Source organism: Berghia stephanieae, chromosome 11 (assembly GCF_034508935.2).
Source record: "Berghia stephanieae isolate SIO BIC M18660-M18661 chromosome 11, UCSD_Bste_1.3, whole genome shotgun sequence".
In the NCBI taxonomy this organism is placed as follows: domain Eukaryota; kingdom Metazoa; phylum Mollusca; class Gastropoda; order Nudibranchia; family Aeolidiidae; genus Berghia; species Berghia stephanieae.
Genome location: NC_088370.1, coordinates 7,740,836 through 7,756,129, shown reverse-complemented (window position 1 = coordinate 7,756,129; position 15,294 = coordinate 7,740,836). Strand labels below are relative to the sequence as shown.

Genomic DNA, 15,294 nt, shown 5'->3' with positions numbered 1-15,294 from the left:
TTCCTCTGATAACAGGATCGGACTCGTAAAATTCCACTTCCAGGCAATTGGTAATGGGTTAATACGTAATCCTTTGACAGCGGGCTCGTTTGATCCTTGAAGATTATACAATCAAAGTTAAAAGCTCCGGCGTCTTAATGGTGTAGATATAATATCTACAAAGTCCCAAAAGATAAAAATCTTACAGTATATAGAAGGAATAGAGCGACTGGCCGTCCGGCATAGATTGTGAAGAGAAGTGAGTGTAGAATGTTAGACCTATCAGCTTTTATAATAAGTGGCTACGTGACAGAATGTAGAACGAAAAGTATTCACTAATTAGAAATTAATTCGAGGGAAGGCTATAAAAGAAAAGACGATCTAATATTTGAAGGTAAAGTTTATCTAAGCCTACCGAAATATAACTGGAGTGAGATGAATTCAGTTCTTAATAAAATAAAATTTAATAAGATAATTGTGAACAACCTTTACTGTGACAGTAAGCATTATATCATTTGTGACCCTTCGTCTCAAAACGGTATTAAGTCGGGTTGGTTAAGATGTTGAAAATTGAATTTATAGCCAGAAATATCAGACTTGTGTTGAGTTTGCATGTTTTATTGAGGAGAATGGATACCATAGTTTAGGATGCTAATGCCAACAATTTATATTTTTGACCAGTTTATCATTTAATTTGGCTTTTAAGCATCTGGTTCGTTCCGACACAATACCGTTTTGAGACGATGGGTCACATTTAAGATCTAGATAGGCCAATTCCTGTAGCTTGAGCGTTTAAATCAATCACTCAATTTTGCTCTATCTTGTATTTTTTTTTACAGATTATATAAACTTGAGCTTTTATATAGCGCAATATCCACTAAACGTGCTCAAAGCGCTTTACTAAGGGTCCCAAGCCAACAGCAACACTTAACATGTAGAAAGAGACACGTCGCCTGTTAGGCGATAATTTTCGGACAGAGAAAACGATGTTAACGGCCATGTACTCGTTTTACACCTGAGTACGGTGAGAGAATGTGAGTAAAGAGTCTTTTCCAAAGACTCAACTATGCGCCGAGTGAGGCTCGTATCCATGACCTTCCGATTCGAAAGCGAGTGGCATACCACTAAACCACATAGCCGCTTATATCATAGCGCAATATCAAGTAAAAGTGATCAAAGCGCCTTACAGGGGATCATAGCCAACAACAACACTCAATATATAGAGTGTTCGAAGTTGACGTCACGCAGGTCTTTGTTATTGCTTTTTACCATCCGCGTTTATGAGTAATTCTCACCAAACTGTATTAATCGGACTATAAACGTTCAAGGTTACATAATATAGTTTTGTGTGTTGGTCCGTTATACTTCCGGATGGCAATGTTGTGAGCTTCTTATCCAAGCGCATACTATCTATAGGACGAGACGTGACACAGACAGAGACAACGCTTTTAATGGCCAGGTACTCATTTTACACATGAGAAAACTTGTAAAGAGAATAAAATTACAAGGCCTCAACTATGCACCACTCAGAGCGAGATTCGAACCTTGAATCTCTGGAACGAAGGCGAGTGTCAAACTACAAGACCATAATATACCCACAAAACGAGAATGAAAGTTTAGTCAGAGATTTGAAACTGATAAGATTTAAATATTATTGTATTTATTATCTATACGCCCTTGTCGCAACGGCACCTTTAGATCCCTTCGTCTAGGCATTCCACGAAGGAAATATATAATCCATCAAACAAGATGTCTGATGTCAACAGGAATCACCCATGTTGTCACAGTGTGAAACCGTCGCCAAGGCATTCCACGAAGGAATATAGATATCCCATCAAACAAGATGTCTGATGTCAACAGGAATCACCCATGTTGTCACAGTGAGATACCGTCGCCAAGGCATTCCACGAAGGAATATAGATATTCCATCAAACAAGATGTCTGATGTCAACAGGAATCACCCATGTTGTCACAATGAGATACCGTCGCCAAGGGAATCCACGAAGGAATATAAATAATCCATGAAACAAGATGTCTGATGTCAACAGGAATAAACCACGTTGTCCAATGATTTAAATAACAATTCTTAAAATGCTGTAACAGAAATGATCCATCCCAGATCATTTAATTCTGCTCAATCTGCTTGCTTTTTTTGTTTTGTTTTTGTTTGTTTGTTTGTTTTGTTTTTGCCACAGCTTCTATGATTGTGTTGTAATTCCACAGATCTCCAAAGAATACCGGAAGTTAAACACCTCTTTCCGTACCATCATCTCAGACATCGTGGCCAGGATGGGGGAAGGAATGGCGCATATCATGGAACTCCGAGTCAACACAATGGATGAATATAATCTGGTATGCTTGTGTTTCATTGGTTATAACCCCTGACACCCCTCTCTCTCTCTCTCTCTCTCTCTCTCTCTCTCTCTCTCTCTCTCTCCCTCCCTCTCTCTCTTTCTCTCTCTCTCTCTCTCTTTCCATCTATCTATCTATTTATTTCTCTATCTATCTATCTATCTATCTATCTATCTATCTATCTATCTATCTATCTATCTATCTATCTATCTATCTATCTATCTATCTATCTATACATCTATCTATCTATTCATGCATCCATCTATCTATTTATGTATCTATCTATATATCTATAAATCTATCTATCTATTTATCTATCTATCTTTCTATCTATCTATCTATCTATCTTTCTCTCTTGGCTGGTCGTTATAGACAGGTTTGACTGTATACGCATTATTTTCTCCATTGCACAGCAGAAGAATATATATATTTGTTTATTTGCTTAAAATTATATGGTATTATTCTGTGTCGTCACCAACATCAGTATTGTCATTACGTTGCCGGCCTAGTGGGTCACGGATTGGTCAGACTCTTCCACTCTTCCGGCCTTGAGGATGAAGTTGTGGGAAAGGACCTTGACATTGCCAACAAGATCGGGCTCTTCCTACAGAAAACCAACATCATCAGGGATTATTTGGAGGATTTCTATGAGGGACGAGTCTTCTGGCCTAAAGTTGTGAGTGGTTTGTGGGATTTTCATCATCATCATTGTGGGGTAGTTGCACACATATGTAATGGCTTATGATCGCATAGTGGTGTTTTTCATAGATGGTAGTATTATCCTTTGCGTCGTGTTGTAGATGTTAATAATGACGAAAGAGTTCAGGGTCCGGTGATGATAATTGAATGCACAACATCAAGACATTCAAATAAAAGTCCAGATTCCAAGTTTCATTTCTTACAGTTTTATTTGTTTGTGATAAATTCAAAATCCAAATCATGATAAATTCCAAATCCAAATCAAATAGCATGGTCATAATTCAATCAGTTTCATAAATTCCAAATCCGTAAAATCAGTCCACATGTAAAGTCAATTTTGCCTAAGTAACCATTTTCAATATACGTGAAATATTTCTAAGTCCGAAAAAGCAAATAAATGATGGTGAGCACAAAAGGTTTAAAGTGTGCAGCTCATGGTCAAGTAGAATGAGAATCATAATAATAATCCCGTTTTCCTCGAAACATCCTCTTTTATCCCTATCAAAATTTTACCCACAGTTCCATTGTTTCCACGCCCCCTTGCAGTTTTGACAGTTCCCTGTCAGTCTATAATCCAACCCCTAAGAGTAAGACCAAATCATAATCAAACCTGAAACGTCAATTCCTACATATTGATGTTAAACCCCGCCTTTTATGATATAACATTATTTTGATAAATGCCCCTTTCACCTGTTTCAACACCCCTAAACCAATTTAAGAATGATTGATTAAATAGTACTCAACATGATAACCTATCCATTAACTTGGACACAAACGGTCTCAAGTAACCTGGACATAAAACTGCGCACACGTGTCATGCACTGACCAAGCTTAACTGATATGCCTGCACTATGTACTCACTAAACCCATTTGCTGATATATATAATTGACAGTTTTGCACCAAATTTCTTAGATAACCTTTTGCATAGGCTTACTCTCTTACATACGCCCCTTTCTTAGAATTTAAATTGACTTAAAACAATTTCAATTAAAAAAATAACAGTAAGAGATTAAATATATATCTAATGTCGAACTAAAATGCAATAAACAAATGTAAGAAATAGTCTATATTTTTTAAAATGACAAATACTTATACCAGTTAAACATTTAACAACTTTAAACTTTAAATTCAAAAACACCAAAGTTGATTACAACATTCATATATATCGATTATAGGTTTTAAAGTATTAAATTCACAAACATCAATTTTGATTACAACATCTAGATAGATATATATCGATTATAGGTTTTAAAGTATTAAATTCACAAACATCAAATTTGATTACAACATCTAAATAGATATATATCGATTATAGATTCTTTTTTCTTTCAAATTACAACATCAAATCTATCAAAAAGAGATTAAAATTTAGATTTACCAACACCAAAATTGATTAAAACATTTATATTTATCGATTAAACTTTTTTAAAGTATTACAACATCGACAGTAAGATATCATTTATTTAAAAATTCAAAGAAAAAGTATCTTTTCACCTTAAATTCCATCTTCATAGCAATAAAAGTGTTTAATTCTCGTCATATCCCATCACACATACATATTATTGCGTGAAAAAGGATGGTTCAATTTCCATTTGTGATATACTCACGTTATCTTATTCAATCTCAAATTCAACTCTATACGACATGGGTGATAATCTCAGCTTCCATGTATGTCTACTCATTTACTGTCATCTCAAAACCAATACCTTGTATATTCCCTTATATTGTATGATTCCATTGAAACAACATTATTACATTAATTCCAACTTATAATATGTGGTACAAATAATATTTCATAGACATCTAGATTCAAATACGAAGAATTATATTTCAATTAGTAATAAAAAAAATATTTAAAAATAAATCATAATAATAACAGTATCATCCTTTTAAAATTCAAGTTGAAGTTATTATCATTCATTGTTCATTGTTGATGTTTCAGTTTTTAAGCTTTTTAAGTCACGACGGTGTAGTTTACAACTACATTGAAATCAAATTGTTCTTTGTGGTCATCCATCAGAGGTCACATTTCTTAGTAATCCGTTCGTTTCGAGAATGGTCATCTTGTAAAATGGTCAGTAATTGTTAATTAGTCATTGTTTCCATTTAGAATGAGTTGTCATGTAATGAAAAAAATATATCAACTATAAGAGTTGAGGTGTTTGCATCAAGTCTACGTGTTGCATTGTTATGTGTGTTGTGGTCACTGCATAGCCCAAGTGTCATAAATTCACTTTATTTATTGTTAATTAATTAAAAACTTTTTCCTCTGTAAATGTCTTAGAATTATCACAATAATGTCTTCACATTCAAATATTTAGCGTTGAATAAATAATCAAACAATAGTCTGTCCGGCTTGTTCACATCACATATTTAGTGTTTGTAAATAATCAGTCATTAGTCTGTCCGACTTATTCATATTTAGTACAGTGTAAATAACTAAATAAGTAAAATCTAACATAGTATGTGATTGTGGGCTGTTACTAAAGTGACCAACTTTTGCAAGTAGTGTGTTGTATTTGTTCGAGTCTTTTGAATTGGGACGAAAAAAGACTCTACAGGTAGCAAACGTATGCTTAACCTGTTGGGTTGTTTCTTGGTTTTGTGACGTCGCTGTAATCCATTCATCTCCGGCATCTGGGTCGATTCTCCTCGTAGATATTTGTGGTTGTCTTGTGTATACGTTGAATCTCATTGTAGATGAAATTGTAAAAATTCAAGATTAACTGTGTGCGAGATCTTGAATTTAAATGAAGTTTGACTTATCCAGCAAGTCAAAAGAAAGTTGTGAACTCAGCCATGTGTTGACACAGAGTTCGTGTGTAGTAGTCGACAGAGGTCGTGTGTTGTAATTGTCTGTGTTTGTTGATCGAGTTTTGATGAGGTGGCATGTGAGTACACACCAGGTAGATGATGTAATCTGTAGAGTACCGGTGGGTGACGTGAGTCCAAACACCAGGTAGATGATGTAACAATAACGTAGTCTAGTAGTGGATGTAGTAGGGTCGAATAAGGTCAACAATATTTTCGTTATTTGAACGCAGGTTGTTGAATATCATACGATAATGAATCCAAGGAAATCGCTCATGTGGCGTTTTGCGATACTTTTTCCTGCATTGTCTTATATACATATATAGCCTTTATCCTTTACAATGATACTAAGACAGGCGTTATTATAATATTCAATGTTTATAAGTTGTAGATATGGGTGCTGCACACTTGTATATTGACATAAGTTTAAATTTGAATACGCTCACCACTGCATATGAGTGAAGTAGTATTGTTCACAATTGGACATCATTTTGTAAAAACAATCGTATCTTGAACGTTTATGTAATTATTGACATCGTACATCGTTTGGTATTGTTGTTGTAGAAGTAAATACAAGTAATCCAATTGTTCAATAAAGAATGTAAATATAAAATGGTTCATGGAAGAAATATGTGTTGATACAGATATTATTTTATGAATTCTGTCAAGTTTGTATAAGATGAAAGGTACGATGTAATTGAGGTTGCTGTGTATTTGTAGTCTGTAGATTGTGTTGATTCTAGACGTATCAATGGCGTAGTCGAGATTGTTACTCCATTATAATGTATTCGTGGATAGACCAAAGGGATTAGGACATTTTCCGACCTATGTTGTGGTTGTGTTTGAGTTGCCTCTGTCGTTGTCATCAGCGTTCCCGTTATGACTGATGGTTGCAAGTGTCCTCTTTCGTGATGACTGTATCATGTTTTAGTGCAAACACTACTTCTACCTTTGATTAACTCGAATTATTCCCCTTAGAAAATCCCTAATTTAATGAACTATGATCTTGTTTATTTTATCATTATTATTGGTGTTATCGTAGCACTTCCTACCATTTCAATTTATTGCTGAATGATTACACACTTAAGATTTGACAATTGAACATAACTTCTTCTTCAACTCAGTTACAAATTTTATGATATAAATGTTAAATTCAAATCACGCAGTAAATATTGATTACAATTACAACAGCAAATTGATAGGAGAAAAATATGATAATCAAAATATTCGCAGAAACAATATACACTCTGCTCAATAAAAATTCAATGTTTCGCGCCTTTGCCCTCGGCTTATAAAAATATTCATATAACTCATTGCGATGTAATCTCGCGCCTCTTAATATAGCATTGATAAATGTGTGCGCTTTAACCACGCGCATCGTATTTATAAAAATTCTCCGCCTTCTGCATCATTTCATAATGTTCAACCATGCGCTTTAATCAAACGCAAAATAAAATATTCCCGAACGCCTCATTCCTGCGTCTCGTAATTTAAACCGTGTGCACTTTAATTACCGCGTCTTACATCACTGCGCTTATTTACCCAATATGCATATACAGCATTTTACCGTATGGGTTACTTATAATTCGCTGATTCTTAACAAGTTAACCACTTGTGTCACAAATATTATCAGCTCACTTGACATGATAATGCATTTTCAATATTTTGTTATTCTTCCGTAATAACATTTTAACTCCAATTAAAAGACATCTGTCTTTCATAATAATTGATACTCCGTCATTTTTTTTGTATTATCTGCTTTTAATTCTCCGACTTTAAACAAAAAGTCGTTATTCCGTTATTATGAGAATATATCTCCTTTTAAAAATCACGATGAAACGCGTTTCAAAACAAAACAAAACAACAAACGATTGACTCATATTCCGCATAAATCATTTCAACTTAATTTCCAGTGATAAAATCCAAATGTCTTATGTAATCTATTATAACGCCATGTCTCATTACAAATATATAATTAGCTCTGTTGTCGATTACTTGGCTGCGTTAACCACACATTTATTACCAAGAAAACAAACAGATATAAAACTTTGCTCTTTGTCATGAACCCATGAATCTCAAAGAGTCAATATCAACCTACCAATTCATCCCTATTGACGGGAGAAAAATATAACCAATGATGTTGTAATATAACAATAAATACCATAAGACATTTTTCAATTATAAAAACTTCTAATTGACGTGTTGTTATTGCCATCATCTTCTTGAGTCATTTTGACAGAAAATAAAACGTAACAACATTAAAGAATGACCAACTGTCATGTAATTCCAACAATAACAGACAAAAATTGAAATAAAAATCGACACATCTTTGTTACTGATATTAACAAAACATTGCCATCAACGGTACAAATTAATATTCGAAGAACTATTCCGAAACGCTTGATTGTAAGTAAACGCATTTTCATTTATTTTGAAAAATAAAACGCACTAAAATATTCATTTAAATTCTGCAATTTTTATTTTCATCTCTCTCTCTCTTCTTTTTAATTAAATAAAATACGTATAGCATCAATGCGTTATTATTATTATTATTATTATTATTATTATTTTGTCGTTCTATAATATATTGTTTTCACTTTTTAAATATAATATATTGCCCTATATATCTATATTTTTTAAAAATTTCCTTTTCTATCTGTGACTCTTAATTTAAATATTATTTAGTATATATTTTTTTAAATATCGTCTTTTGTCAGAATTTTAGGAATCATCTATAATTTCAATATTTTTTTTTCATATTTCAATACAAAATAATTACACTAATTCACCTTCAAAATTGATATCCATTTTCTTTCCCAAATAAAACTATTTTCCTATCTGTTCACAATTTTTCACTTCAAAATTCGAGTCTCACAAAAACTTCAATAGATGTTAACAGTATACATTTCTTGTGTATCCATGGTTCGGAATAATAACATCTTTACATCATGGTATCACGGCTCCAAATAAAAATATATAAGAATCCTGAGTCACGACACCAAATTAAGATACATAATGTGGGGTAGTTGCACACATATGTAATGGCTTATGATCGCATAGTGGTGTTTTTCATAGATGGTAGTATTATCCTTTGCGTCGTGTTGTAGATGTTAATAATGACGAAAGAGTTCAGGGTCCGGTGATGATAATTGAATGCACAACATCAAGACATTCAAATAAAAGTCCAGATTCCAAGTTTCATTTCTTACAGTTTTATTTGTTTGTGATAAATTCAAAATCCAAATCATGATAAATTCCAAATCCAAATCAAATAGCATGGTCATAATTCAATCAGTTTCATAAATTCCAAATCCGTAAAATCAGTCCACATGTAAAGTCAATTTTGCCTAAGTAACCATTTTCAATATACGTGAAATATTTCTAAGTCCGAAAAAGCAAATAAATGATGGTGAGCACAAAAGGTTTAAAGTGTGCAGCTCATGGTCAAGTAGAATCAGAATCATAATAATTATCCCGTTTTCCTCGAAACATCCTCTTTTATCCCTATCAAAATTTTACCCACAGTTCCATTGTTTCCACGCCCCTTGCAGTTTTGACAGTTCCCTGTCAGTCTATAATCCAACCCCTAAGAGTAAGACCAAATCATAATCAAACCTGAAACGTCAATTCCTACATATTGATGTTAAACCCCGCCTTTTATGATATAACATTATTTTGATAAATGCCCCTTTCACCTGTTTCAACACCCCTAAACCAATTTAAGAATGATTGATTAAATAGTACTCAACATGATAACCTATCCATTAACTTGGACACAAACGGTCTCAAGTAACCTGGACATAAAACTGCGCACACGTGTCATGCACTGACCAAGCTTAACTGATATGCCTGCACTATGTACTCACTAAACCCATTTGCTGATATATATAATTGACAGTTTTGCACCAAATTTCTTAGATAACCTTTTGCATAGGCTTACTCTCTTACATCATCATCATCATCATCATCATCATCATCATCATCATCATCATCATCATCATCATCACCATCACCACCACGATCGTCATTATTTATTATCACTATTTTCATCATCACTATTTTGCTTTATGGTCAAGTGGTTGGATATATGGCTTGTGACCCGTACGCACCGGGTTCAATCCACAAGAAATCACATTTCTGCTTTAATTCGTATTGTCAAACAAATTTAATAACCAGTTAACTTGTCATGCTGATCCACTAATAAATCTGTACGAAACACGCCTGTCGCTTTATCAAAGAGAGACAACCCTGTTAAACTTTCAGATGCAGACCGATTGTATGAATAGCTTCCCTTGTCTTTAAGAACGGTTTACCCACTCTCATTGAGCAGCTGATCGTCGGGGGGTGGGGGTGGGCGGGGGTGGAGGGGGGGGGGGGGAGGGTGCATGCGGGATACAGACTTCACAACCCTTCGGCACGGTCTCTGGCCTTTTCCAGTAGGCTATTAACCCTCTCCTAACCACCCATACCTGGCAAGTTGTGGAAAAATAGCTGGTAAACGCGCGGGGGAGACAAAGAAAAACACTCATAGACCAACTGAAGGGCTTCACAAACCTAACAATCCAAGAGCTGTTTGAAAAAGCAAGAGACAGGGAGGAATGGAGAGAGATAATTCATGCAGTATCCGAAGCCTGGACCAGGCATGGAACCTAGAAGAAGAAGAAGAAGAAGAAGAAGAACCACCCATAGAAAAATCGTCACATTCGTTACGATGCAGCCAACAATTTTCTTAGTCTGATTTCATATTGTTATAGTTATAGCCATAACAACTTGACATTGTGTTCCAGAGCTCATTTCTCTGAACAAAATATATAATTATACTCGTTGCTAAATATATTTTTGTGCTGGGGGAGTATGACGTTTTGGGATAAAATTCTCAAAATAGCTGGTAAGGAGAGAGTTAAGGTTCAGGCCTGTCCACTCTATGATGATGTCTTTGCCATAGTTTTTTTTCTGTCTTCCTCTTCTCCTCTGTCCCTCCACAGTACCCGACAAATTCAACGACCAGGTACTCATTTAAACCATGAATACTATGAGAGAATGTGAGTAAAGCGCCTTTCCCCAAGCAAAAAACAAAAACAAACTATGCGCAGCTTAGAGCGGGGCCCAAAACCTGGATCATCTGATCCGAAGGCGGGTGTCATATCACTAGCCGCATTGCCGCACCGTTTTAAGCAGCACACTTTACTACATTTATTGAAAATATCAAATTGAGAAATTATGGGGTAGTCACTGGTAATCAGAAGGTCTCAGGTTCGATCCCCAGTCGAGGAAGACTGATTTTTGGGTTTTTTTTTGTGTTGTCTGTTTTTGTCTGCATTTTTCTTGCTTACTTTGTCTGGAATAGATTTTTTAATACATTTTTTCAGATCTATATTTAAAAACTACAATTATCTCCCCTTCAATCCTCTCTAATGATATATTCTATTTTTATCTCCGTCCACTTTAGATCTGGAGCAAGTATGTAAACAATGTCGGCGAAATGGCCAACCCCGCCAACAAGGTCAAGGCCGTGCAGTGTCTCAACGAGCTCGTCTCCAACGCCATAGAGCTTGTCCCCGACTCCATTTTATTCATGAGTAGACTCAAAAACCAGACTGTATTCAACTACATCGCTATCCCACAGGTAATAATTGAGCTTTTTATATCGCGCAATATACACTAAACGTACTCAAAGCGCTTTACAAGGGGTCCCTGGCCAACAACATCATGTAACATTTAGGACGGGACATGACGCCTGTTAGGCGATATTATAATTTTATCGGAAAGAGACAACGCTGTTAACGGCCAGGTACTCATTTTACACTTGAGTACGGTGAGAGAATAGTAAATAGCCTTCTCCAAGGAATCAACTATGCGCCGAGCGAGGCTCAAACCTTCAGATCGAGCCGAAAGCGAGTGCCATACCACAAGACCACATAGACGCAATGCGATGAGCACCCCAAGGAAAGAGGAAGCGAGGCCTCCCCAAGGAGACTTGGAGACGTACAGTAACGAAGGACCTAAAACAGAGAAGTCTGTCCCTCGAGATGGCCCCAAGAATGGCTGCTGGCAGGACCAGGTGGAGATCCCTTGCATCGCCTCAAGTGCCAGCAGGCCCGGAGAGGATTGAGTGAGTGAGTGAGTGAGTGAAGGACTTTTCTTCCCTATTGGGATCGGTTATCAGACCTGCAAGAATGTTCATATTGATTATTTTTAGATTTTTGACACAACACCTATTTGGATCTTAAACATGATAATGAATAATGAGACAAAAGTTTCTGTTTTTCCTTTCAGGTGATGGCCATAGCAACCCTAGAGCGTTGCTATAACAACCCCAAAGTGTTTACTTCCGTCGTCAAGATAAGAAAAGGGGAAGCAGTGAGGATGATGTTGAACTGTGATACATTGGAAAAGGTAAAAAGTATCATGAGGCATTATCTATTGGAGGTGAGTGGGTTGATACATTACCATAATTGTCACCCTCATCATCATCATTTCAGATACTGCTCATTCCTTTTTTTTCCCTCTTCATCTTCCTCGTCGTCGTCGTCCCCCTCCTCCTCCTCCTCCTCCTCCTCCTCCTCCTCCTCCTTCTCCTCCTTCTTTTTCTTCTTCTTCTTCTTCTTCTTCTTCTTCTTCTTCTTCTTCTTCTTCTTCTTCTACTACTACTACTACTACTACTACTACTACTACTACTACTACTACTACTACTACTACTACTACTACTACTACTATTACTACTACTACTACTACTACTACTACTACTACTACTACTACTACTACTACTACTATACTACTCTACTACTACAATTTCTCATTCGGTCTATTATTTTATCATATTTAAAATTCACATTAATTCAAATCTTGGGACATTCTTGTGTCAATTGATGCTTAAAATAATATTTACATTTCAATTTATCTCATGGATGGAAAATCTCAAAAAGTAGAAAAATCGACTTAACGGGTTTTGGAAAACCAGCCTTCAAATATAATACATGCTAAAATGTTAATACTTTCAGATCCACGATCGAATTCCAGAGGGTGATCCATCAAGTGCCGAAACCCGGGCCATCTGCCACAGGGCACTGAAAGCCTGCGAGGGAACTACAATGGAGTACAAAAACACCAACATTTACCCACTCATCTACGTCAGTATGGGGCTCATGACGTCAGCAGTAGGATACAATTACTGGAATCAGATATCTCAGGTGTATGAGAATATGACGCAATAATTATTTAGATTTTAGTTTTAGTTGGGCAGTCGTTTGACAATCAAAGTGTGCTGCTTTTTGGGGAATCAAATAGTGCCTTTATGAAATCATAATTTAGGGATATATCAATTTTGAATAAAGTAAAGTGGTTTGCATTATGCCTTTTTTTCTTATTTTGGAAGTGGATAAAGATTGGTAATCAAATAGTCCTTTTTATGAAATCAAACTTTTGGGATATATCAATTAAAAACTATATACGTTGTACAACTCGTATTTATTACAACCGTAACCTTGCAAGAATTTGGCAATGTATTTTTTTCGAAAAGCATATTTTTTGAATGATGTCTGAATTCTCTAACATAAGAATTGTTTTGACGTTTACATGCCTTTTATAAATAAAGTTTTCAGATACATATCGATCCTGGGCGTTGTGGTTTGAAATGCATCTGCGGTTTTCTGTGGACAGTGGCTTGGCATTCAAATAGTTGTTTCTTTTTCGATAAAAAAACGAGTGGATTTACCGATTTAGTATAGTGTTTGAAATACCCCTTTAGTCATTCTTTTCCGTGGTTTGGCGGCATATCAGTCTTGAGCATAATCGTGACAAATTGTCGTCTTCGTATGGTTAAGGCCTGATACTGACAAAAAATGACGTCACAAAAGAAGTCGACGATCGCCAAACGAAAGTGAAAAGTGAGTTGTTTCTATATTGAAGTGCTCAAGGAAACAAATGATTCTATTGATGTTATGCGTTTATTTTTAAAAGTCATATCATCCGCCATATATAACGTACCAAAAACACAACACAATGTGTAACCTTCAGCACAGTAATTTGATTGATATAATACAATTTAGTGAGAACTACTCATAAACATGGCGGGCTAAAAACAATAACAAAGAATTGAGTGACTTCTATCAGATAGTATCAAGCGCTAAGAAGCTCATATCATTGCCATCCGGAAGTATAATAGACCAACACACAAAACAAGGTGTAACCTTGAGCAAAGAAATTTGTTAATACAATTTAGTGAGATATACTCATAAAGATGTCTGGCTAAAAACAATAACAAAGAACTAAGTGACTTCAATTTCGTTCTATCAGATAGTATCAAGCGCTAAGAAGCTCATATCATTGCCATCCGGAAGTATAATAGACCAACACACAAAACAAGGTGTAACCTTGAGCAAAGAAATTTGTTAATACAATTTAGTGAGATATACTCATAAAGATGTCTGGCTAAAAACAATAACAAAGAACTGAGTGACTTCAATTTCGTTCAATTTGGTTGAGCAAAGATTACAACTCACAATTAAGTTTTTTCCCCGTGCCTACTTTTATGAAGAACTTTTGGGGTCAGTATCAGGCCATGAGATTAAGAAGGCTACGGCATATAATTTGTTGTTTACATTCGATGGAACATTCTAGCAATAGATCGATATGTAAAAATAAATTTACTTGTACTGTGAAGTCAAAGTCTTTCAATGCAGCTTCACGTTGTCCTTTTTCATTATTTTGTTTCATTTCTCATAATAAATGTCTTTCTTCAATAGCGATTGACCTAGTTTTTTTTTAAATGTTGTTTTTTTTGTTTGTCTTTTGTTTTTGTGCGTGTGTGTGTGTGTGTGTACGTGTGTGTGTGTACGTGTGTGTGTGTGTGTGTGTGTTTTGTTTATTTATTTATTCTCAGAGGACTCAAAGTTTTAAAAAAATATTCAAAGTGCTCGAAGTCTTTTTGCTGTTTTTGTTTGTTGTTTTCTCCTTTCGCCCCGCGACAATGGGGATGATCTATATTAACTTTCCATGTGCTCGAGGTCATTGGTCACATTGCAAAATGTCCCCAAAGTGACCCACATAGTGAAAAGTGTTCACAGCTTTTTACATATCTAACATCACGATTGGTCATTTGATTCAGCTTGACACATGGGTATGTTTATAACATTTGTAAACAAAGCAGCGTGTTTACATTTGTTAAGAAATATTCAATTGTTGAACAGCAACAAATCATGTGATTGATGACCTGGTTGGACAAAAACATGAATATAGATAGTATGCGCTTGGCTAAGAAGCTAATAACATTGCCATCCGGAAGTATAACGGACAAACACACAAATCTGTGTGTATCCATGCACGTTTATAGTCAGGTTAATAAAGTTCAGTGAGTATTACTCATAAACGCGGATGGCAAAATACAATAACAAAGGCTTGAGTGACGTCATCTTCGTTCTATCTATATATCGCTCCCATTCTCTGCGGTTTGT

At 35.4% G+C, this 15,294-nt stretch overlaps 1 protein-coding gene across 2 annotated transcripts in view; it reads left to right on the top strand.

Annotated features, from left to right (window-relative positions):
• LOC144956771 (squalene synthase-like) overlaps positions 1 to 14,589 on the top strand; it is a 61,079-nt gene extending 46,490 nt beyond the window's left edge. The window contains exons 5-10 of one of the 2 annotated variants that reach the window (XR_013642008.1): positions 2,203 to 2,331; positions 2,816 to 3,007; positions 11,292 to 11,468; positions 12,119 to 12,271; positions 12,844 to 14,024; positions 14,208 to 14,589. Coding sequence is in view for 1 of the 2 variants with exons in the window: in XM_078887475.1 (XP_078743601.1) it covers positions 2,203 to 2,331; positions 2,816 to 3,007; positions 11,292 to 11,468; positions 12,119 to 12,271; positions 12,844 to 13,056 (864 nt within the window). In the remaining variant the exon portion in view is untranslated. Of the gene's footprint in view, positions 1 to 2,202; positions 2,332 to 2,815; positions 3,008 to 11,291; positions 11,469 to 12,118; positions 12,272 to 12,843 lie in introns of both variants that reach the window. The other variant, XM_078887475.1, reaches the window with a different exon arrangement.
• The last annotated feature ends 705 nt before the right edge of the window (positions 14,590 to 15,294 follow it).